The 26607-nt window shown below is 29.6% G+C and overlaps 4 protein-coding genes across 4 annotated transcripts in view; 1 reads left to right on the forward strand and 3 right to left on the reverse strand.

The window, feature by feature from the left end:
* The window catches only part of LOC125863391 (sulfate transporter 1.2-like), a 529831-nt gene that overhangs the window by 179123 nt on the left and 324101 nt on the right, over nt 1–26607 (reverse strand). The gene's annotated exons all lie outside the window — the stretch shown is intronic.
* Nucleotides 942–4587, forward strand: LOC125863395 (laccase-15-like). The gene is made up of 6 exons (XM_049543583.1): nt 942–1019; nt 1163–1314; nt 1799–2043; nt 2168–2296; nt 2792–3760; nt 4457–4587. The coding sequence occupies exons 1-6, from the start codon at nt 942–944 to the stop codon at nt 4585–4587; spliced, it is 1704 nt and encodes a 567-aa protein (XP_049399540.1).
* On the reverse strand, nt 9417–11170 carry LOC125863394 (cytochrome P450 78A7-like). Its single transcript, XM_049543582.1, has 2 exons — nt 10181–11170; nt 9417–10062 (listed from the first exon to the last, which is right to left on the reverse strand). Exons 1-2 carry the CDS (start codon nt 11168–11170, stop codon nt 9439–9441), a joined length of 1614 nt encoding a protein of 537 aa, XP_049399539.1. The 3' UTR covers nt 9417–9438.
* Nucleotides 20262–23083, reverse strand: LOC125863400 (uncharacterized oxidoreductase At4g09670). Its single transcript, XM_049543591.1, has 2 exons — nt 22575–23083; nt 20262–20986 (listed from the first exon to the last, which is right to left on the reverse strand). Exons 1-2 carry the CDS (start codon nt 23034–23036, stop codon nt 20366–20368), a joined length of 1083 nt encoding a protein of 360 aa, XP_049399548.1. The 5' UTR covers nt 23037–23083; the 3' UTR covers nt 20262–20365.

Consider the following 26607-nt stretch of genomic DNA (forward strand, 5'->3'; position numbering starts at 1 on the left):
GAATGAAATGAACTCTTTTTTACACAAACATAAAAAATAAAAAAATAAAAAGGAAAATGCCAAGTAGAGAAATTATTTTTTTACAGAGTTACTATCAAGCTCTCCTTTATTATAAAAATAAAATTAAAAAAAGGGAAAGGATATTATAAGTAGCAATAAAAATATGAAATACTATATATGAAGGTTACATATGATCTGTTTAAAATTCTTTAGATATAATTTGTTTCTATTCTTAGAGGTAACTTTGAAAAATAATCTTAACTATAGTTGACAAAAACACATTGGTTTCAGACGTTTGGTTGAAATTTGAGTACTCGGCGATAAGGGATTTTCTGGGAAAAATTTATTGAAAACATTGACTAACCTAATTTCGATGGTTTTCGTTACAAATTAGCGATTTTTGTATTAAACCAAATACTACCATGTGGATCACAACTTAGAATGGTCAGAAATTTCCCATGATATAAAAAGCAGATAGAGGTACTGAGTTCGAATCTTACCTGCACCCTTCATGAAAAAGAGATTTTCCTCACGTATTTGACCTTCATGATTGTATTTAGGAACGAAGCCAATAATGCAGTTATGAGTTCGGAAAGACTCATGAGCTTGAACCTTCGAGCCCTATTTTTGTATTGACAAATTTATCTAATACATATGAGTAATCTATCAAAAACCTAATAAATATAAACAAATATACGTGTTTCAAAATCCATAAACTGAAAATTTTGGCTCCATCAATCTCTATAAGTATCATACCTAAAACGTAGTTTCTATACTAAGAAAAGTCCTAATAATTCATTATTTGTAATGTGCAACATTTAACTAATCCTTTAATTTGTTGTCTACTTTTCATTAATTACTTCTTTAATTTAACTACTCCCACCACCATTATAAATTCCTTGATCAAACAAAGTTAATAATAATTTGAGTCTTCAAAAAAGATGGCTATGAAAACATATACTTTATTTCTCATACTTCTTCTTGCCAACGTAGCTTTTGCCAACCACTATCATTTCATTGTAAGTATCAACTATTGCAATTTTCTTAAGAGTTTGAAATTTATTGATTTGGAATTTTAGATATTTTAAGTTACTAGGTACGATAACTAATAATTTGTACATACATACATACATGTTGTACATGAACAAACGTTGCGTTGCAGGTTAAAGACACTTCGATCGAAAGACTTTGCAAATCAAAGAAAATTCTAACTGTGAATGGCAAATTTCCTGGTCCAACCATCTATGCCAACAAAGGATCTACTCTTATTGTTCATGTCCATAACAATAGCAAGTATAATATCACTATTCATTGGTAAGAAGTATATACACCCTATATATTTCGAGACAAATTCAGGATTTGATTTCAAGAATATTTTAAAATTTTAGCTCTCTAGAGTCATTGCATTCTAATATAATAATATGTACATATTAAATGAATTTATTACAAGGAGAACATGTATTTTGAACTGTATTATACCTTTTGTTTGTACATGAACTCCATATCTAGCACTTAAATAACTTGATAAAGTAGACATAGTCAAATTAGTTTCACGGATAGTCATCCAACTTTCAGTTTATTGCACCAAAGTCAAAAAATTAATTTCTATAAACGAAAAATAATTCAACATAGTACCATATACAAAAAATGGTAAATTTCGATCCTGAATTTCATCTTTGAGGCGTTGTTGATGTCATATTTGTTTCATGTTTTTCTTTTCAACCTAATTTGATGAATCGATGGACAAAAAAGTAATAATAATTTGATGATTTTACTTCAAAATTATGTTATATATCAGGCATGGAGTGAAACAACCACGAAATCCTTGGTCAGATGGCCCAGAGTATATCACCCAATGTCCAATTCAACCAGGCTTCAAATTCAAGCAAAAAATCATACTTTCTGATGAAGAAGGCACTATTTGGTGGCACGCGCACAATAAATGGGCGCGTGCCACGGTTCATGGTGCCATTATTGTTTACCCGAAGCCCGGTACTAGTTATCCTTTCCCTAAGCCTCATGCTGAAATACCAATTATTTTAGGTACTATTATTCTTTCCAAACATCAAATTTTACTTTTATCGTTCTAATATGATCAGTTATACGTAGTTATCTTTTAGTTTAAAAATTTACTAACCTTTTTTTTTGTAAATTTGATTATTGTTAGGTGAGTGGTGGAAGGATAGTGTTGTGGAGGTTTTAAATGAATTTGTTGGGTCAGGAGGTCAGCCAAAGACCTCTGATGCTTTTATGATTAATGGTCAGCCTGGTGATTTTTACCCATGTTCAAAGCATGGTAGGTACCATTGAACTATTTTTTTTTTCCGCTAGTGCGTGACACAAATTTAAATTAATCAAATTTCAATACAATATCAGATTTTATATGTCGTTTAAACATGAATAGTATACGTAATATAATTATCACACTATTAGGTTACTTGAATGATAATTACATATGATCATCACATAAAAAATGGGATTTAGCAACTTATAAATAAGACATTTTGACCTGTTATATTATGTCGAAGAGTTTTATTTACGTTATATAAAGAAACTTTTACATTTGTAAGGTCAACAATAACAAAAGATCATATCTATAGGAAATATTATATAATAAAAAAGTGAAATTTGTAATCTTGAAAACAAAAAGATAATAGTTGCAACAATAAGAGGTAAAAAGTTTACTTGTTATATATATATATATATAGTGTGTAACTTTTTATTATTATTATTATCAGTATGGTTCTTCATTCTTTTCCTTTCTTAATTTTTTCCTTTTTTTGTTTAGCAGGAACTTTCAAGCTAGAAGTTAAATCTGGAAAAACTTATCTACTAAGAATTTTAAATGCTGCAATGCATGAAATTCTTTTTTTTGCAATTAGAAATCACAAATTAACAATTGTTGGAACAGATGGAAGTTACACAAAGCCATTAACAAGAGATTTTATAGCCATAAGTCCTGGTCAAACATTTGATTGTCTATTAAAAGCCAATCAAAATCCAAATAATTTTTATTATATGGCTGCTAGAGCATACACTAATGGTACAAATGTCCAATTTAATAACACAACAACAACAGCCATAATAAAATATCAAGAAAATAATTACAATTTTAATAATTCACTTATTTCACTCCCTTATTTACCTTCTTACTATGACACACCTTCAACAGTTAATTTCAGTGCTAGTCTAAGAAGTTTAGCCTCAAAACTCCACCCGATATCCGTCCCCACTAAAGTTGAAACAAGGTTGGTTTCAACTGTCTCAGTCAACTTATTACCGTGCCCAAAAAATGATACTAGGTCATGTCAAGGGCCAAATGGGACGCGATTATCAGCTAGTATGAATAATATAAGCTTCTTGACACCACCAAGGTATAATATACTCGAGGCATATTATTATAATCGTGTTAAGGGCATGTTTGGGATGGATTTTCCGGATTTTCCACCTTATGTTTTTAATTATACTGATGATGTTTTGCCTTTGGAACTTGAATTGCCTAAATTTGGGACACAAGTGAAAGTATTGAAGTATAATACAACAGTTGAGTTGGTATTACAAGGGACAAATTTGGTCACTGGATTAGATCATCCTATGCATCTACATGGTTACAATTTTTATGTTGTTGGTTGGGGATTAGGTAATTTTGATGAAAAATATGATCCTAAGAATTATAATCTTGTTGATCCACCTAGAAGGAACAATGTTGCTGTGCCTAAAAATGGTTGGATTGCTATTAGATTCAGAGCTAACAATCCAGGTATATAATAGTACCTTTTGTTTTTACTTAAGTTATATACAGTGACAATACTATGATTTTTCTTTTTTTTTTTACATTGTCAATATAGTTTAATCTATGATAGGACGTTAGTTATCATTTGCAATGTTTATTATATACTTTATAAATATCATTTTTCAGAACTAAAAAAAACAAGTTATTTTCTAGCCGTTCACAATTTGATACAAAAATAAAATGATTTAAAAAAAAATAAAAAATTAAGAAGTTATTGTTATTCATGTTCTTTTTAAAGTTACATTTGACTATGAGTAGATTATGTTAATTTAGTCAAATACATCTCATAATTAATGTTGTTAAGTTATGTTAGGAGTACAATCAGTGTATATACATTTTCCTTTCCGGGTAATATTCAATGGCCAGAAAATTTGGTCAGAAATTTAAAAAAATTATAATTTTTTTTTAATTTTAAAATAAACTGATCTTTTTCCATGTTTTAATTAAAAGGTATTAAAGTTAAAAGGGTAAAAATGTTTAAAAAGATAAAAATAACATAGATAAAATACCATTCTAGCCAAATTTTCTGGCCAAAAGGATTTTTCCTTTCCTTAATTACTTGCATTATCATTTTTACTTATCGAATTAAATGAAGTTATATACATCGATAGTATATATATAATCTTAATTTCTAATTTCTTCTTTAGTTATTATTTTTTATAGGAGTTTGGACTATGCATTGTCATATTGAGAGACATCTTACATGGGGAATGCAGACTGTATTTCTAGTGAAAAATGGCCACAAGGCAGAAGAACATATTTTGCCTCCTCCTCATCACATGCCACCATGCTAATTTTTCCTTTCATTATAAATTACTAATATATACTATATAGTTATGTTAGTGAAGGGAATTATCCTAATTATTATAAGTAGAATTTGTGGAATATTCAATAGTGTGCTTGTATATCTATAGTACTTGAACTGAAATTAATTGTTATGATCAGAGGCATATTCAGTAATTTAAATGAATAGGTATATTTAACTATTGTTTGGTCTTATTTCATAAATTTTTTCCACGAGAATATATAACTTGATGAGTAAATTATATGTCAATAGTATACGACTTCTAAAGTTGGCTCGTCGATCGTAGTATCTTTACGCTACTTAAATTTACAGTTTATAAAATATGAATAATCTCTTTAATATACAAGAGGAAAAACATGAGAATATATAAAATCTATAAATTTGTTGTTTACAAATTAAATCACCCAAAAACATTAGAACATTAAAATGTAACTATATCTACTTGGGCCGATTCATATCCATCCTTTAGTGGACCTGTTCAATCCGGTTAATGGGCTAAAAAAAGGAAAAATTGTATGAAATAGCAACATTTAATTCATATTAAATGTTACAACTATAGTTTACTTTATTTCCAATTCGGTGTCACGACCCAAAAATGGACGTGATGGCACTCGTCTTAACCCACCAAGACAAGTCAGCCTAAAACTCAACTATTACAATAAAATGCGGAATTTTTTTTTTAATAAACTCAAATATATCCCNTGATAATAATATTTATAACTACATTTAACCTCAATACACATTTTCAATTGCATAATTGATGAATTTATGAATGTTACCTGATCGTGAAGTCCAGTGGATGATTTCCACGCTAGTCGCCGCTATACGCAGGTAAGTCTCCATTTCTTTTCTTAAGTTATGAACCAAAAACTCTCAACCCTAATAATTTATTTTTCTACAAGGGTCAAGTGGTATATGGTATTAAAAAGAATTATAAACTTAACCCATAATTATTAACTAAAATTAGTTATTTAATAATTAACCGTCAATTAATTAACTCTAGTTAAATGAATATTCAAAATTTCCAAAAATGACCTTCCGGGTCATTACATTCGGAGCTACTGTTCCACATAATTTGCCATCCGGCAGAATCCATTGTTTTGTATTTAACTTAAATAAATAAAAACGAAAGTTATATTTATATAAAGAGATATACAAATCAAAGCGATTCTTTTCTCTCCCCATTTACACCATTTTTCTCCTAATATCTCTCACCCAGATTAGTTTTCTCTCACCCACATTATTTTTAAATTTTGAATTTTCGCCATTACCCTTCTGATTGTGCCATCAAAATTTAAGGTAGCCGCAAAAAACGTGTTGAAATCAATTTTATATTTTTTTTCTTTGTATTCTGTATATTTTAAGTTTTTTTTCATGAACTTTCATATACATATATAGATTCAATAATACATATTTTTATTTATATACAAATTACACGTATATACATATACAACTGAAAACATAACCAAAAGAACATACACTTGTACAAATTACAGTTAATATATGTTTCTTATTTGCATACAGATTCCATATATATACTTATACAAAGAACATATACATATACAAATTACAGCTATATGTATATATACAATGTACAAGCCTAACAAAAAACACATATACATTTACAAATTACATCTAATATACAAATGCAATTATCATAATTAAAGACGAACTATATACATGTACAAATATAGAAAAAACTGAAATGTTTCACATACGAATTATCCAAACGTATAAATGAATTTATACAGAAGTGATCAATTTTTATATAAATTGGACGTATTTAGCGAATTATACAAATTAGAGAAACTCCATAGCAAACATAAATATAGCTATGGAGCGCCATTATCTAAACGATAGTTATAGAGCACTAATATGAATATTATCTTTGTCATTCCTAAAATTTATCATGAGACATAACTGAAGAAAAGAGGTTATCTTTCGTTTATGAAGCTAATCACTTGATTGACTATCTGGATTTTTCACTTTGTTGGTATTAATAAGCGATAAAAAACGACGACATTGTTTGTCTATTCTCCCTTCTAATAATGCATATTTCCCAATAATCCCGACCCTCCTCTTAGTATAAGATGAATACTATTTTAGATTTAAAATGTGAACAAAATTTAAAGAAAATTAAATTAATTTGTTAATTGATTGGCTATCTGAATTTTCACCTTATTTTAAAAGATCTTTTTTCAAAAAAACTTTCTTTCTCATTTTTACTGCTAATTAGAAATCAACAGGTCATTCACATATGAAAAATCTTTAATTAAAAGTTTGGAATATTTTTTATTTACTTGTCATCCTTTTGTCGAGTCAGAGCTATGCTAATCTTTTATGTATTGTTTCAATTTTATCTACGAGACTTGACATTCACTAATCACTTGGATGCATGCATGAATTTCTTTAAATGCTCTTTTAATATTTTTTTCAAATCTAATTAAAATCAAGTCTCTTCAAACGTTCTTTTCTTCTCCTTTTTCTATTAATTTTGACTTTGAAACACATATATTATTAAATTTATTAATAAAATGTTGGGTAAATTTGAGGCAAAGAACATAAATGCAGGCCAATCAACCAACACCTATCAATTCTATAGCCCAGTTTCTTCTTTGCCGACCAATTTCTTAAAATCTGGATTATTATTATTAAAGTATTATTATTTTGTTATTTTTGTAAATTATTTAATATAAATAATGTGAGATTTTTGTTTTTATTCATATAACATATAGTCGGTGCTCCCCTCTTATCCTACTGCTTCCTCCCTCTAGTTGTTAAGAGTAAATTTTACGATTCATTTGGTCGAGAATAAGTTATTTCATCAATCATAATTCACGTATATAAGATAACTTATTTTATAATTATGACAAAAATAATGCGATCATAAATTATTATATCTTATACCTCACACCAAACAATTCCTAATGTTATGTTAGTACGGAAGAAATAAAAAATTATCCATATCAAATATTTAATTATATTTAATCAATGATCATGTATTTACTATCGAGAGGTGTGTCAATTTATAGTCCAAACATCAATCTTTGTAGATTTTCTAATAATAATTTTTCAAACTTTTGATGTTCTAAATTATTATTATTTTTTTAGTGTTCCACCTTTTAGTGTTGTAAATTATTGTGAAAAGGTACGTAGCTTTTGTTAGGTCAAGAACATGTTCCTTCGTCATCAATTTCAGATAAGGTTGTTGAAGTTTGAACAAGTTTTATTCAAAGTCCTAAAGATCCATAATCTTCTCAAACAAATAACTTCCACAATTAATTAATTATTTAATTTTTGTTTAAAATATAAATATTATATTCACCTCTGGTCTAAAACATGGGTCCTTTAAAGTCGTGTTTGTTAGAAAGTACTTTACCCTTTAATGTGAGACTTCTCGACGTGAATTCAGATTTAGTTAAGTTCTAATGTGGGCACGCATTTAGTGAGAAACAATAAAAAAACAATCCAAATATATTTAAGATAGACAAGGTTAAATTATTTTTTATTTAATAAAACTAGACTAATTTTTTCCCTCTTAAATTCTTGTATTCTCATTCATATTAAAAGTAAGACAAAAATAATTATCAACTTTAAATTTAAAATGATAATTATTTTAAGTTAAAATGATTGATAATTTGGGACGGAGGAAGTAGATTTTATGATAAAACTCACCTCAAAGCTCAAGATATTTTTCTGATTTCTCACCCGATATTAAATCGCATTAGAGTTATGACTATCGTTCATACGTTATTTTGTACTCAAATGCCCCCACCCCAAAACAACATTAGTTGATGTTTAATTAAAATATTAATTCTTTGATTTGTTTCTAATAAAAGTATTATAACTCGTTCTAAAATGAATGTCTCAAACAAACGATACGTGTCTTTATATATTCCTCTTAATTTATATGTACTATATGTTGATTAATATGATCAAATCACTCTCAAAGACTCAATTTAACAATTAAATATGTATTCTTATAAGACTAACTTTTTGTTTTATTTTGCTAAAGATAACGAAAAAGCATATGAACTAATTAAGGTCTTTTCATGACTCAATTTCCAATAAAAGACAGCTATTTGATTTATAATCTTTCTGCCTAATTCTGAGGTGGTACATTACACGCTTCGGGAAAAAAATTTGTACAATTTATTTGTTTTAATTTATGTGATATAATTAAAATTTTGATAGTTATATGGCATATTAGATTTCTAAGTTATCACGAAATTAATAACTATTGTACGGACAAAATTTAGCTTTACTAAATTAATTCTACGCTTGACCAAAGAAAAAAAAACAAGAATTCAAAGGAAATTAAATTAAGAAGTATGAAGAAAGAAAAGTAAAAATAAAAAGTACCCCTCAAAATAAAAATAAAAACAGTATAACAAAAAACACAGGTACCATGCTTTATTTATTTATGATATACTTTTCCAAATTGATCATTCATACAATTACAAAAGTGAAAAAAGAGAGTATAAAATATAACAATATTAAACTATTAATACAACCTTGCAGCCGGACAAAGAAACTAACGACTTATTACATTAGTCATAATCATCCAACAACTTTATTTTTTCCTTAAATACTTAGAAATAGTATACATACACACATATATATATATATATATCTATGAATATAATAGTATAACACATCGTCAGCGTAAACCATTTTTAACACTATCAGGTCATTCAAAGGATATTTATAGGTGAACCTCCTTAAAATATGAGATTTGTAATCTTGAAAATAAGATAGGTTACCTGTCACGACTGGTAACTATAACCTGATGATCATGTAAACATTATTTACACTGACTATCGAATAGTACTTCAAAACCCTAATCAAGAATTCTTGGAATAGCCATAGCTGAAAGTGGATATTTCATTTCACAAGAAAGTTTCAACACTTCACTAAGATCAACAGGATGAGTCTCATTTTCAACCCAAATGAACTGTTGCACCAACTTAGCCACCCATAGACTCACGGTAACCAACCCTAAATTCTTCCCGGGGCAAACTCTCCGTCCAGCTCCAAAAGGCGCCAGCCTTAAATCGTTACCTCTCACATCAAAATCCATCCCTCCCGAGGATTTCAAGAACCTCTCTGGCTTAAACGTGGACGGGTTATCCCAGACGTTAGGGTCATGTGTGATGGCCCACATGTTGATCATCGTGGTCGTGTTGGACGGAATAATCATTCTGTTGCTGAGGTGGACATCAGACGTGGATAAACGGGCCCATGATAAGAGTGGGCCCGGAGGGTGTAATCGTAATGTTTCTTTTATTACTGCTTGAAGATAGGGTAATTTGGAAATATGAGCATCTCTTACATTTTCATTTTTTCCTACTATAGTTTGTAGCTCGTTATGAATTTTTTCTTGGATTTCTTGGTTTAGGACTAGTTCAGACATGACCCATTCTGTTAGTAATGCTGTTGTATCGGTGCCCCGAAAGATCATTTCCTGGAACGAGAAAAAAAAATTAGTGACCTAAAGTCAAAATCGAATAAAGATCTTAAAACTTATTTACAGTAATATTTTTCTGATAAAGTCTATACAGAATTACGTAACATATACTAACCCACAAAATAGCCACCATATCATCCTCATGTAGCTTCTCTTCACCATTTAAAGCTAGCAAAACATCAACAAAATCACAATGAGCTTCTAAAATCTTTTTGGAATTTTCATTTTTGTGCTCTTGAATCATCCTCTTAACGAAGAATTCGATTCGAGGGACAAGTACCGCGCAACGTTCCTTGAGGGTAAAAGGGTCATAAAAATAATTCAACCATGACAAGTGATCAGACCAATTAAAAGCTCCCAATAGCTCAAATCCTTCATTCACAATTTCTTGAAGCTCTTTAGCTTCTTTATTTTCTTCAATATTCATTTCATATTTTTTCCCAAATACAATTCCCATAATGTTGTTAAGTGAAGCAAATTGAAGGTGTTTTCTTATAGTTACTAAGCCATGCATGTTTTGTTCTTTGGCTATAGACACTAACATTGAGTTGCATTCTAGTTGTCTTTCACCCTCATGGGCTAAAATTCGTTTAGGAGAGAAGAAATGTGACGATGCAATTTTCCTCAAGAGCCTCCAATATGTCCCATCGGGTGCAAACCCGATGGCCCGGCTAAACATGAGTTGTTTAGCTGATTCTTTAACTGGTCGGTTTGAGAAATGTGGGGAGGTCAAGATTTCCCGGGCTATGGTTGGGTCAGATGACACAACAGCCCGGGTTGAACCCAAGCTAAAAGCCATGACTTGTGTGGCACCATAAGCCGAAGCCGTAAAAGCTAGGGTTTGGTGAGCCAAGCCATGGCTCAAGTTGAATAAGCTACCGAAAATGGGAAGACCTCTTGGCCCGGGAATTGGAACCCGGCCCATAGAGTTCAGCCCATTTTTCCAAGCCGGGCCACCGGCAGTAAAAGCCCAAGTGAAAATGGTAATTACCATAAAGACAACAAAAATCGGAATCAAAAGGTTAAAAAAGTTTTGAGTTTCAAGAATAGGTGGTAAAGTAAACATCCACCAAGTGAAATCCTCATAAATTGAGGTGAAAGACATGATTGAAAAATAAGAGTATGATATTGTGTGTGTTTCTGTGTGTAATTATTGAGTAAATGTGGTGAAAGAGGAGATCAAAGTTGCTGCTTAAATAGGCAGCTTGTTTACAAGTAGGAGGCAATTCATTGGTATAACAAAAAGGCAACTTCTAGAATTATGTGCAATATCATGTGATATAAAAGTCTACATAGGTACCCACTTCACGTTATCTGAGTCAATTTATTCGCATCTTAAATAATTTTATTAAGGCTCATGCTATTATGCAGGGGCGGCTCAACATAATTGGGGGTCTAAAACGAAATCTCAATTCGCGGCCTAAAATATAAATACACTTCATATACGTATTTATTCAAAAAAGAAAAATTACACTATTAAGATGAAAATTATTAGTACTTAATATTTTTTTTAGTTACTAGTTTTAGGTAAGATTTTATCAACACAACATTGAAAAACATCCTTTAAGTGAGACAGTTATTATATGCATTGTTAGCATAATGATATAAGTAATAAGTTGATAAATATTAAATAAAGATAAGAGTTAGAAGTTTAGAATCATAGAATATGACTCAAAAAGTTGATGACTTGGTATACCTCATTTTAATATGCTTAGAGTAATGTTTGAAACTAAAATTTAAAAAGAAATAAAAAAGAATTTGTAATTCACTTTGTTCAACACTTTTCACTGTTAATTCTTATTTTTAACAAAGTACAAAAGATGTTAAAGTGGATAAAATAATTTATTTTTAAAAAAATTATATTTTTTATCATAAATAATTAATTTTTCTATAAAATTTTTAAGACATAATTTATTCTTGACAAAAATTTGGTGCCCCTGAAATTTGGGGGCCTAAGGCGAAGGCCTTATTTTTAAAAGCATAGAGCCGGCCCTGCTATCATGTTGTATAGTTTAATTATACTAGTTGAAACATTTTGTTACATTACTGATTATGTTGTTGTTGAAATGTTTTGTTACAGAATGACTGTGAATTTGAATTGAGAATTGAGAATTTTTACATTCTTAAAGAGAAAATTTACATATTTGAAAACTATGTAAAATATCATAATTATAATAACAAATCAAAATATTTAAATGACATATATATAATATATAAAATAAAAAATAAATCACAAAGAAACCTCGTTAGGCTTTCCAAAGTGTAAACTCAAATGTTAAAGTTCACTAAGGCAACAATCTCTTGGAATAAAATATGAAGTTAGGAGTTGTAACATGGGAATTTAAAATTTAAGTTTAATAATTTTGAATTCTAAAACAGGATAACGATTGAATTTTACGATAGATAATTTATAGATATTAAATGAATTTTAATATTAAAAAAAAAACTTTCAATAAGTACTAGTGTAACATTTGATGGTTAAAGCAAATGGACTATTTTTTTAATGTAACAATGACCTTTCTTTTGTCCTTTGCTATCCGAAAACTAAAATGAAAAAATGAGACAAAAGCAAAGAGTATATCCTTTAAATGACACTTTAGAAAAGTTAATTAATTGTCTTATATATGCTTTTAAAAAAAGTATATTTAGCTAAAATAAAATTAGTCGTTTAGATTTGACTTATCAATTTCAAAAGTAATCTTAATAAAATTACAACAATTAAAATTTCAAAAGCACTTACAAGGAAAAGTTATTCAAAAACACTTAGTATATCTAAAAAAAAAATCAAACATGTCAACTTGCAAAAATAATTAATACTATAAGCATATCTTATCTTTCAAAAGTTTGATAGAACATAATATAAATTTATGATTTTGAATAATTATGATTGAAATTAATATACCATTGTTATCAATTCAAGTTTCTTAGGAAACACCAGCCAATAAAAAATATATCAAACAATAGAAAATGGCAATCCTATTTAGGATTTATGCATTTCGAATTATAATAAGTTGGCAACTCTTTTCTAACTAGTACAAGTCCCACCTTGTAATTAAAGATCGAGCCAATTTAATATTTTCTGATTAGTACTACTTTATGACTTTATAAAACATATCCCAATAATATCTACTACACACCAAGAAAAAGAACTAGCTAACTAGCTTACTATAATATTTTGTTATAAATATCTTTGGTAAGAGTTATGTCAATAATTTTAAGTTATAAATATCTTTGGTAAGAGTTATGTAAATAATTTAAAGTACAACTATATGGACCACGGGAAATATTTTCTCCGTTTATTTTTATTTATCATATCTAATGAAAATTATCTTATTAGACATATTTTTATATTATAATACTAATTTTATTTATATACTTTCAAATAATTACGTATTTTATCATTAATTAAGAATTTATTATCATATATTGAGAAAAATATATTTAGATACATGTATTTTGCTATCAGATACACTAAAGTGAATAGAGAGGTGAGCCACATAGTCATGTATCACAGATACATGTGAATCACATTAGATACACACAAGAAATATGTGTATGCAGGGGTGGACCTACATAGTGTCCTGCGGGTGCTCGAGCACCTATTAACCCCGTCTCAAAGTATGTGTGTGTGTGGAAATTAATAGGTATTTATATAAAATTAATATAGAGCACCCAAAGACCAAATGATCTGACTAGTCCATTGACTCTTGGGTGGGTGCTTTAGGCTCTTTTTGTGTTGTTGAACCCGAGTTTGAATCTCACTTTTAACATATCTTTTTTATATTTTTGACTCGAGCACCCTCAACCTTAAAATCTTAGATCCACCATTGTGTGTATGTATTTAGTGTGATTCATATGTATCAGCGATACTAGATACATTGGAGAGTGGCGAGCGAGATGAGAGGGAGGCGAACGAGATTTGTCTATGTATCAAGATACATGTGAATCCACTTGGATATAGTGTATATAAAACAAATTACATCTAATTAATTTGATCTCATGTATCCCGATATACATGTATCTGGGCGTATCTAAACACACCAAAATCTGACAAGATTTGTAATATTACAAATTAACGTATATCTAATAATAAGTAATTAGTTCCTAAACTAGTGAGATTTCTGTAAGTTTTCCTATTTAGATTTGACATGTCCATTAAAAAAACAATGATTGACATGACTATTTTGTCACATTATTTCTGTTAATTAATATTCAATATTAAGTCTTAAAAAATGATTTGGAGAATAAATAAATAATGATAAGAGTAGAACATGAAAAAAAAATATGAATCTTTTTTTGATATGCTAAAAGTTCAAATAAAAATAAAAATTTACTTTTAAAATAATGGATAAGTAAAAATAAATCGAAAAAAGAGTATTATACTACCGAGGTTGATTATGTGTAATACTCCCTCCACCTCTTATTTATTTGTTAAATTTTGACTTAACACACTAATTAGAAAATAATGATTGATATAGTAAGTTTACCATTTTACCCATGTTATTAATTGATAGAGTCTCAAACAAATTTACTTAATATATTTTTCAAAAATATTAATAAATTAAAGTATAATATGAAAGAAAATATCTTTTTTTTTATTTATAAAAAAATGACAAATAAAAAAATTAAATTAAAAAATATTTAACAAGTAAATAGAAACAGAGAAAATATAACTTGATTAAGAAAACAAAAGATGTCCACTAAACACTCAATAACCAAGGTGCCACGCACTACACATATTTCAACAAATCAAACACTCAATAACCAAGGTGCCACGCACTACACATATTTCAACAAATCCACACACACTCATTCTGCACGCAAAAACACACTTTAAAGCTTTAAAACTACATTTAAAATATTCTTTTATTTGTACTCTTTATTTGACTTTTTTATGTGATGATATCAAGAAACTTTGATTACTTTGAATTATTTTTAAAAAATTTCTTACATGTGGCTGAGATTTTCATTAAAAAAAAAAACTCTTTACTATATTGACAAACCAATGCTACTCCATCGTTGGAGTATACTCTACTTGTCATCTGCACCAAACTTAAAAGTGAATTAGTAGATTTTATAAATTTTAATTTTGAAGATTCGATTGAGATGGTTCACAATACTATCATGGATGAAGAGTCAATTGATATAATTCAGCAGAAAATGTTTTAGTCATTTTTATTAAGGTTTTAAGTCCAAAAGTTGTCTCTATTACCTCTAAAAATTTGGTTTCAATAGAAAATATTTTAGTTATTTTAAGAGTCACGTATTGAATTTTATATTAGAAGTGAATTAAAAATTTAGTTAGTATTGAAATTAATTATTATGATTAATGTTTAGTTATTCTAAAAATTAATTTGATAATAATTAGCAATGTCTAATTTATGTCTTAATCTTCTTTTCTTAAAGGGTGTGAAACACCCAACAATTCAATTATTTTAAAATGGAGGAAGAATTATTAGAGGCCGTTTGGTTTCGTAAAATAAGCAATCTTATTTTAATACATTGTGTTGTTCTAGGTTTATTAGGGCATTAAATGGGCGGATTAGATGAAATTTGAATGAATCAAAATGGATTGAGTTAGTAAATGAATGAGTTTTAAGTTATTTGAATTAACCTTTCAGATGGGCCATAATTAACCTAACTCGTTCAATCATTACTAAATTTTAATTATTTTTTTAGTTATTTTTGAAAATACATACTAGTATTTTTTTTATTATTATTATTATGTCTATATATATTATATCAAATAAGAAAAATATCTTTTTAAAAAGTATTCCTTCTATTCACTTTTACTTTAATAAATTAGACAACATATTTGCCCAACTTTTTACTAGGCAAATTTGGACCGATCAAAATGAGATGAATTACCCGCTCAAATTTGAGTGGATTGAGCGAGTCGTGTTTTCATGGGATTATTTGTCACCCTTACATAGTTACTCTCCTTGTTTGATTTACTCTCTTTTTCAGTTCGTTTTAAAAAATAATTAACAAATTTTTAATTTTAATTTTTCACATTACATATTTAAAATTCATTAAATTTTTATCACTCTTCGAACAATGGGACTTGAGCGTGCATGTAGGTGGGAGACCAGAATAAAAACGATTATTAGTATCTTGATTACGTGTTTTCTAGATTAAAGTGTTTACCCTCAACTTAATTAATTAATTTAAATCATAAACTAATCCCAAAGATTTGACATAAAAAGAGATCTTAATTAATTTAGTATTTATTTACTTTTTTGGTACAAGAGATGTTAATCACCGTCCTAATAAAATTAGCAAGCCTAATATAATCTATGATCTAGTTGGCCAATTAAGGATATACACGAGTCTACTTTATGAAGTAAATATATAAAAAGTGAAATTTCTAGAGGTTGATGCATGTCCTCCATGCATAATAATAATAAGTAATATTAATATGTTAAACTCTTGAATTTCTGTTTTTCTTGATAACTATGACCTCTAACTTTGATTATGCACAAGTAGGTACTTAAACTTGTATAAAACTGAACAAATTAACATAATCGTCCTACATGGCACCTTACATGGCATCCTATGTGTCTTATGTCATGTAGGACACGTGTGTCTACTTATTCAATTTTATACAAGTTTAAGTGTCTACTTATGCACACTCAAAGTTGGAGGGCATAGTTGTCCGTTAAAGTCAAGTTAAGGGTCATGTCTATGTATTATGCATTATGCATTTATTGTTAGTTATTATTTAAATTTTATTATATTTATCATCATTAGATAACGATAAAAAAATCTCATTTTATATGCGTATTTTAACGATTAATTTGGTGCAATTATATCTTTATCTTATTATTTTCTTCTCATTTTGTTTTTATTTATTATTTAACAATCATATTTTATCATTTAATTTACATTATCTTTATGATATACCCTACAGTATTTGAGATTTGAATTTGAAACATTAAGGTGAATTTTGAACTCAAGTATTGAACCAACTTGTAATCTTATATTAATGATACACTTCAAAAAATATACTCTCTTATGTATACAGTGTAAATTTCTGTCGAGATTTCGAATGAACACGTACTCTTGCTCCATCCTAGAATATCCATCCCTAGTTACAACATGATACGACATTAAAAACTTTTATTCGATAATTATAATAATGTTATATCAAGGTATAAAATAATTCAATATGATTCGGAATTTTTATTCAATTTCAATTTATGTGATATAGTAAATTATTAATTACAATTTGTTCGATTGTAACCATCTTATAATTCATTTAAAATTTGAATTGACGTGTATGCTCATGTTCTATGCACGTCCGCCTAGACGGCAGCTTTGTAACAAGGGAAAATATGGGCATGTGGGTTGGTGTGCAGTGCAATTGGTGATTTTTTTTAAAAAAATATATATTTTTAAAATTATTGATGAGTTTACAGAACCCAAAACTTTCTTTTTGGTGTTTGCACTTTTAGATGTTTGGTCATTAATTATGCTCTAATTAATTTCTTGAAGTTAGTATTTTCACATGAATTCTATTCCCTCCGTCTCTTTTTATATGTCATCTTTTTACTTTACACTTGTATTAAGAAATTATGTAACTTTACCATTCTACTCTTATTTAATATTTTCTTAAGTTAACTTTATTAATAAATGACAAGATTCATTAAGGGAAGTGCTAAATGGCCAGAAAATTAAAAAATCTATAATATTTTTTTATTTTAAAATAAACTGATCTTTTTTCCATTTTTTTAGTTAAAAGGTATTAAAGTTAAAAGGGGGGAAATGTATAAAAAGGTAAAATAACATAGATAAAATATCATTCTGGCTAAATTTTCTGGCCAAAAAGATTTTTCCATTAATTAACTACTCTATCAAGGGTATAATAGGCAAAATATGTTAATTTATGCATAAATTTTATAAAATAACAACTATTGTAGTTCAGCTATTTATAGAAAGTGAAAACATATAAAAAAGGACGGAGGGAGTAGTAGTATAGGTTATACATGACCTTTTAGATAATAGATTAATCCAGTTGAACCTCAAATTCCACTAGCGACGTCTCCAAAAAAAAAATAACGGATTAAATTAAATTTAGGTATTTCAAACTGAGTTGATTAACAAATAAATGAATTGAGTTAATTGCTTTATCATTCTAGTGTTGAGCACATATTTATCCCTAAAACATTAGTTCTTTTATTCCATTCTTATTATCTTTTTTTCTCACCCGACCCACTATACCCAAATTGACCAATTTTTGGTGCATTCTTAGAACCATTTTCCGCAACAATAGATCATCTTATATTATTCTTTTTATCTTCATCTTTATATTGTTATTCTACGTCTGATTTTCAACTAATAAACTTTAAATAAAAGGTTAAAAACCAACTATGGTGTGCAATTCCTACTACGTAATATATGTATATGATTTAACATATATCTTGCCTATAAAAAAAAATTTATGACAAGGAAAACCCGCAGCCGCTATCCGATGGTGCGCACAGGGTAAAACCCCCGCTCCTATGAAATAGCTCGCAAACCACATAGGAAGGTAACCCGCACTAGGCAAGCCTGGTGCGACAAGCTCGACCCAGAAGGCAAACCAAGGCTTTCACTGGCAAGGCGTTTCGAACTTGAGACACATGGAAGTCCCAAACCCAAACCACTGAAACACCCCGAAGGGTTTTCTTGCCTATAATTAAGGGATCATATATATTGGCAGTTCAATTTATTTTTAAGTTTCCCTCAAACCAACATATCTTAACTGTGATTAAAGTGATAATTGATGAAAAACAAACAAAAATCGTATCCACCAAACTTAATTATTATGTTGGAGTCCATTAAAGTTAACCTTAATTCTAGTATACATTTGCGTAGCTCAAAGGCAGTCTTGAAAATCCAAATCTTGGAATTCAATTTCTAATTAAATTAATATGAGTTGTCACTTTCGTTTCGTTTATTTATAAAAATTAGTGACTCAAAATAACAATTGAATTTGTATTTAAAGGTCAAAGGTACGCAGATTATGATGACCAAATATTATACTCTAGAGACCTAACAAGTAAGAATGGTAGATTATAAAGCAATAAGTAGAAGAGATTAAGTAGATCTTATAGTTCACATGGTCTATGTCAATTTATGATAAATATCTCATAAAATGAATTAAGTTACTTCAAAGGTTTTACGAAGCTTTCATTATGTTTTAAGATGTATCGACCATGTTTATGACTTATAATTCTTTTAAAGGCTTTTAGCTATGATTTAGCTTGATCATGCATATCATGTACGTTCTCATATGTTCATGTTTCATGTTTTTATGCATTTTCTCATACTTAGTACATTTCATGTACTAATGCATACTTACTTGTGCCTACATTGTTTAATATTGTAGAGTCCGATGCTTCTCCTCCTCCCGCTCGTGGCTAGTTGATTGGTTGATCGTTGAAGACTTGGTGATTCCTCATGTTCCGAGGATCGTGTCACCTTTACTATGTTTTCTTATGTCTCTAGTTTTCAGATGTTGTACGTGGTGTATGAGTTACGTCCCAACCACTCTTTTGATGTATTAGATTAGCTTGTCAAGACTATGATTAGACTTCCGCTTTTATGTCAAACTATTCTTATGTGAGACGATCTCTACTGAAATATGTATGTCAAGTAGCTTGTATAGGACCTCTCAAGGTCCTATGCACCATGTCACGTCGTACTTTGGGTTGTGACAAAGAACCTCCTGAAAACTAAACACTATGTTTTTGATAACATGTGTCAACCCTACAAAAATTAACACTATGTTGACTTCCCTAGTTTATAGATAATGTACAAAAATTAATCTATCTAGTTTGTGAAATACTAGAATCACAATTCACGTATATTGGTGTTGTTATCTCTATAATGATTTTATTTGTTCTACTTTACCATCATACAAGACATGATGGATATGACAAGAAGTTACTTCGAAAAAGATATTTCTTGAATTGCACATAAAACGTGTTAATCTTCTCTCTATCGTACTGCTGATCTTATATATGACTAGCCTGATAGGACAAAGCTATAATGTGTAATAAAAGGGGGCAGGTATACCAATTCTTTTGTTTATCAAGATTGTATATATTATTATTATTCAATTTGGATGTTTATTTTAATGAAATATGGTTACCTACCTTCACCATTTTACATTAGTTTTCAAGGTTCTAAAGTTCACAGTCTGATCATGTTCATAATAGAAGTTGAACTATTTATTGGATGCAGCCATAGAAGTATGCTCAAACCATATACATTAACAATTTAAGCCTTAAACATCAATTTATAGAAGAAGTGATGATCAACTTACAATCTCCACTGCTTCGAAACCTTTTTCGATCGATGCCTTGACAGCATCCAGAACCAGAGATGTCTTCCTACTAAGAGTTGGCCATTTCTTCTCAGGTTTCGCGCCTTCATTTTTAATACTTCCAACCAGCTTACAGAATTCCCTAACCATGAGAGCTTCTTGGGGAATGTCTGTTGTGACCGTGTACTCGCTTGGTTTTGGCTCCCATCCTGTTACGAGTTCTTTGAATCCAGATTGAACTGCTGAGATAAATGAAGCTTTCTTCTCCTCGAAAGGGATGATGAAGTCGTGAAGGTGTAACGTGCCTTTTGTTCCAACAGCGGTTAAATCCATTGTCAAGTTGGTTAGGAAAGAGCAATGAAAAGTTCCCACCTTCCCGTCTTCCCAAAATAAAGAAGCACCGCATGATATAATCACTCCTGCCTTGTTGAACACAGGGTTTCGCAAAGCAATTACTGATTTGGGAAGCTCGTAATCTGCAGCCCACAAAATTCCTCTAATGCAATACCACCCAACGTCACCAAGAGCACCAAGACCATCAAGATCTGGTTTTACACGAATGTCATTTTCAAGGAAGTTTTGATCAGCAGTAAAGGTGAAACAAGTGTTTACCTGCAGAGAACTCATTGAATATCAACTTCAGCAAAAGAGTGTGTGGTTGTATAAATGAAAGCAGAGAGCATGTAAAACTACTTTTGTCACCAGAACAGCAACACAATAAGATAATCAATGGATCTGATGATGGCAGAGGGATATCGGGGCTCTCTAGTGCAACTAGGTCCATAGTTCTGGAAACTATATGCAAAATCGATAAAAGGAAGTTTTACAAAACTAACTCAAATCCATTGCTCAATCCTACTCAATGGAATGTGGAGATTATTACATTAGAAAACAGACAATCTAGTTTTCACAATAAAATGAGAGATGGAACTACCACGAAAGGTTTGGATAACCACTGCACCACATATAACAAATTCCATGAATGTGTGCAAATTGGCAAACTTCAACTCCTACAAACCCTCCATTTGACTAAAGATCAAGGCCTCTCAACTCCATTAAGTGCATTAAAAGGTTTAGCTGTTCCCCTACGTTAATCGGATGATAACAGGACAAGTAGACATATCCCCGACCCCGTCCTGCCAGTTGGGAACGGGGTCATAAACAGTCAACTTTTTGGTTTAAAAAATAAGTACTGCATCCAAATCACAAATCTTGATACACAATACTTTACACCTCTGGCTACCATTTAGCAAAAAAATGATGATTTATTAGCAACTACCTCTACTTTGCTCAAGAACATCTATGCTTTTGCAACTATTCTTCCTTTACAACATGATGAAACATTCAAGTTTAGTTCGGAAACAGCCAAATTTTCCACCCATTCCCTACAGGGGCAAACATAGAGTATGGCTTATGAATTTGGATGAATTCAGTAGTTTTGGCTCGAACTTATATATATATATATGTCAAGAGATCCACTAAATAAAGTATACATAATAGATTTGAACCCAATAAATCAAATGAACTGTCATAGAATCCCCAAACTCAAACCCGTAATGCTCAAATTCTGGATCTACCTCTATTTTGGAATCCACTAACCCTCAAAAACTACAACTTCGGCTCAACTTGGCTAAGCCTGTGCTCCTCTAAAGATAAGAATTGCTTTACCCAACTCCCGTTCTCCAACCATACACTTAGATAGCGTTTGGCAATAGATTTTGGATCAACTTTTGAAAATTTATCAACAAATATCCGTTTAGCCATGAAATTTGGTCAGATTTCGCTGATCTTCAAGTATTTTCAAGTTCAGACCAGCTTTTCGGAGAAATTTCACTTTCACTAGTAAAACTTGAATTCTTTTCCAAGTAAAATACATGTCCCAAGTCCCAACACAACTACAACTTCCAAAAATCACAACTTCAAAAAACTCAAATTTTCAAATATCAACTTAAAAAAAAAAAATCAAATTTTCAAGTTTCAACTTAAAAAAACTCAATTTTTCAAATTTCAACCTCAAAAACTCAAATTTTCAACTTCCAAACTTCAAAATCTATGACCAAACAAACGGGAGCTTAGTAATTTCAACAACAAAATCATCTAACTTTAACAGTAATATAAGAAAAGCAATTTCACCAATCCAAAATAAAACTTCAACAAAAACAACAAATTAATCATCAATAAAACTCTCTCACACACATACCGATTTGAGTTCCCCAAATTGCTTTGCATCCGAAAGAAATTCTTTCATCTTAGCCGTCCTCGGATGATGCATCCACATAGTACCATCCATAAACTGCACTCCATTAGCTTCACACGCCGCCAAAATCACATCCACTTCTTCAATATTCAACCCTATAGGCTTTTCCAGCAACAAATGCTTCTTCTTCTGGGCAGCAAGCACAGCCCATTTGATATGAAGACTTGTCGGTAACGGCACATAAACCGCATCAACATTTGGATCGTCGAGAACTTCTTCGTAGCTACCATACACTTTCGCCGTCGCCGGAAAACCATTGTCGGCGGCGAATTTTTGGGCTTTTTCGATTGAACGGCTGCCGACAGCGTAGGGAGTAGCGGTTTGTGAAAGGAGTATAGCGCGTGATACTTTCCGTGCGATATCAGCACAGCCTAAAATTCCGATTTGTATGGTGGAAACTGCCATTTTCGTTTTGTTTGTTCAGTAAGAATCTATAGGGACAAATGCTACCCACACACCGTGTAATATTTATTTATTCGCTCCGATATTAATATTAAAGTCCGATTAATTTGCTTTTATAAAGCTTCATTCCATATTCAATATGTCACAATTATCACACCTTTGGATGGTTTGTAATATTATACTGATTTTTTAATTTAAATACAATATTTATTTTAATTATTAATTAAATTTTATGATATCATATTGTTTGAATCCATCGTTAAATAATAATGAAAAAATTCATTTTGGTATAATAATGAAGAGGTCTGTATTCTCAACTGTTTTCTTCTGGGATAAATTTGGAAATGGAATTAGATATTTTAATATCTCAATAATTGATATTCTTTCCATTTAAATTTACCAATCAAATTTTGATTTGACACATTTATTTAAAAATAATAATAATTGGTATAGTCAATACTTTCTTCATCACGTCCGCTAAGGACAATATGTCTCCAGTAAAAAAAAAATATAAAAAATAAGTAATTTTCTTATTTATTTTTTGACGTTCGATCAGTAAAGAGATAATATATTGTCAAACGCATGTCGGAGATCAAAGACAATAACGATAGGTCCCGTTAATTAATAAGGGGTTGTCATGTTTCCAACTGCAATGACAAATAGGGACAAGAAAAAAAAATTTGAGCGAGGTACAACTGACAAAATTTTATTTTCTATTTCATATTCATATTTATTTAACGTATTGAATTTAAGCTGTATCAAAAAAATATTATTTTTATATTATAAGATAAAATAAAATTTGTTTACACTATTTTCTTTAAACACGCCTTACTTTTAAAAATAGTTCTATATTATAAGATGAAATAAGATTTATGTATATTCTATTGTATTCAAACTGGAGTTATTTTTAAAAATCGATATTTGATATAGGACTGAGAAAAAGACTCGAAAAGTGTAACAAAGTGAAAATTTAAAAAGTATCTTATGATATAACGAGCATATTATTAGAGTATTGTTTTTATCTTAATGATGTTAAATGAATAACAACATCATATAGTACGAATTTCATTTTAATTTGGAGCAAAACAGTCAAATTTCTACATATTAAATACTTCTATTAAATCGTACAAAATTTATATTAAATTTATTGAATACATATTTTTACTATATTTTATTTCTAGAAATAGTAAATTAATGAAACTTCGCATTGATATCTTATTTGACATTTTTATTAAAATAATTTTTTATCAGTATATTTCAATATACGTATCAAATGACTTCTTATTCCCTTCATTACTTTTTTACCGTACACTTTTCCACTTTCAATATATTTCCTTTGTCCCAATTTATGTTACTTACTTTTATTTTTAGTCAGTTCTAAAAAGAATGACACGTTTCTATATTAAGTAACAATTTAACTATAAAATGTTTATCTCACCCTTCATGGAATGATTTACAATCACACAAATTTCTATCATTCATTTTGAACTACAAGTTTTGAAAGTCTTCCTTTCTTTCTTAAACTTCGTGCCGAGTCAAACTACCTCACATAAAATGAAACGGAAAAAGTAATATTTTAGTTTATTTAATTGAATATGACGTAGACCCCACAATTTTCTTGCAATATCCCACTCAAACTTTACATCCTTATGTAAAGTTACAAAAAAGATACTCTATATAATTTTAATTTTAAAATTTAATAATTTTTCACTTATGTATTTTATACTCTCCGTTTCATTTTATATGTCACATTTTTACTTTGCACTTGCATTAAGAAATGATGTAACTTTACCCTTATTTAATTTTTTTGAAACTCAAGTTTTCAATCAATGAATATGAATTACTTTATTTTGATTAATTAATTTAACCAATGAACATGAATCATTTACTTAGCTTTTCTAAGTTGGTCAAATGTATATTTTCAAAGCTAATAACTCACAAGGGTAAAAAAGGAACAATATGATAATTTATGCATTAATTTTATCAAATGACAAGTATTATGGATCAATTATTTATAGAAATGGATGACATATAAAATGAGACGATTGAGTACATCATTTCAAAAATTTGTGCTAAGATCCATCATTGACAATAAGCAATCATTGCTACTAGATTATTTTAAAGAAGAATTAACTTAAACAGATGCTCACACAACTACTTAAATTAAAAATAAATAGCGAATGTATAATATAGATATATGCAGGTATGGAGCGATGTGGGGTGAGTTGAAATTTAAAATTTTCAATTTTATGCGGGGTGGGTGTGGGTTAGGGTTAGGAATTTCTAAAAAAAAAAAATTGCCTTCGTTCTTTTCCTCCATAGTTTTGTCACTTTTTCTTTTAAGTAAAACACTGAAACTTTCGTCTGATTATTTCTTTTTTGTTGCAAAAAGAGATTTATTAATATATTTTACATAATCCTTAGTCCTTACATCTGAAAAGGGTACATATCCATCTTATGGAAATTTTATTTACTCATTTTTTGAAATAAAATATTATAGATTTGGAAAATGCATAAGTACGGAGTACTATATATTTCTACAATTAACAACTTATAAAATTAACAAAGAAATTTCGATCAAACCTAAAATAATATATTATTGAATCTCAAAATTGAAACGAAAGAATAATATTAATGATCCGAGAAAATCATATTATTTAATGCTATAATGGGTACAGTGAATGTATTATTTCAAATTCAATTTCTTTTAGTAGAATCAAAATTTGATTGCAACTTTGGTGAAAATAATAGAAGAAACTTAAGTGGAGCGGGGCGGAGCAGGTGGATGCGGGATAAGTGTGGAGCGGGGCGGATTGAAATTTTTCAATGGAGATAAAATCCGCCCCGCCTGCACTCCATCCCGCCCTATTATCATCCCTAAAAACGTATCCATAGTCATTTGGTGTGTGACATAAGGTATAATAATTCAGAATAAAATGTAGGACTATTTTGTTATGCATTTGGTTGAAGGTGTTAGATAATCCTTATATTATTTATCCCACTATTTATACATTAATGGTGAAATAAGTTATCTCATATACATAATATAAAAACTTATCCCGAAATAACTTAACAAACAAACAACCCACCTAAGTGTCAAGAAAATGAAAACGTGGCGTAGAAATGAAGCGCCCACCACATCTACCGTTGACATAAGTCATTAGCATTCTTGTCCCAAGAGTTCCCAAAAGAAGAAATTAAAAAATATTGCTTTCTTGCTTCAAGAGGTTCTTGAAAATAAATAAATCTTGTTTTACACAAAATAAAAATAAAAAAAAAAGATTCTTGAGAAGGAATATATATAGTAGGGTATTGAATTAATGAGAAAGAAAAATAAAGAAGTGGAAACAATAGGTTGTATAATAGGACTATGCTCCATATATTCGGAAGGGTGTAGATTTGCAAGGCTATTACTTGTAAAGCTAAGTGTTATTTTTCATGGCAGAGCGTCAGACAGAAGATCTAATTGATTTAAGGTTGCAAACATATCAGAGAAATACAAGTGGAGAGAAAGCCAAACGAGTGAGCGACAAGTGGCAGCACGTGGAGCGATGCCTCGGGGGTCTCATTCCGG

Source organism: Solanum stenotomum, chromosome 4 (genome assembly GCF_019186545.1).
Source record: "Solanum stenotomum isolate F172 chromosome 4, ASM1918654v1, whole genome shotgun sequence".
Classification (NCBI taxonomy): Eukaryota; Viridiplantae; Streptophyta; class Magnoliopsida; order Solanales; family Solanaceae; genus Solanum; species Solanum stenotomum.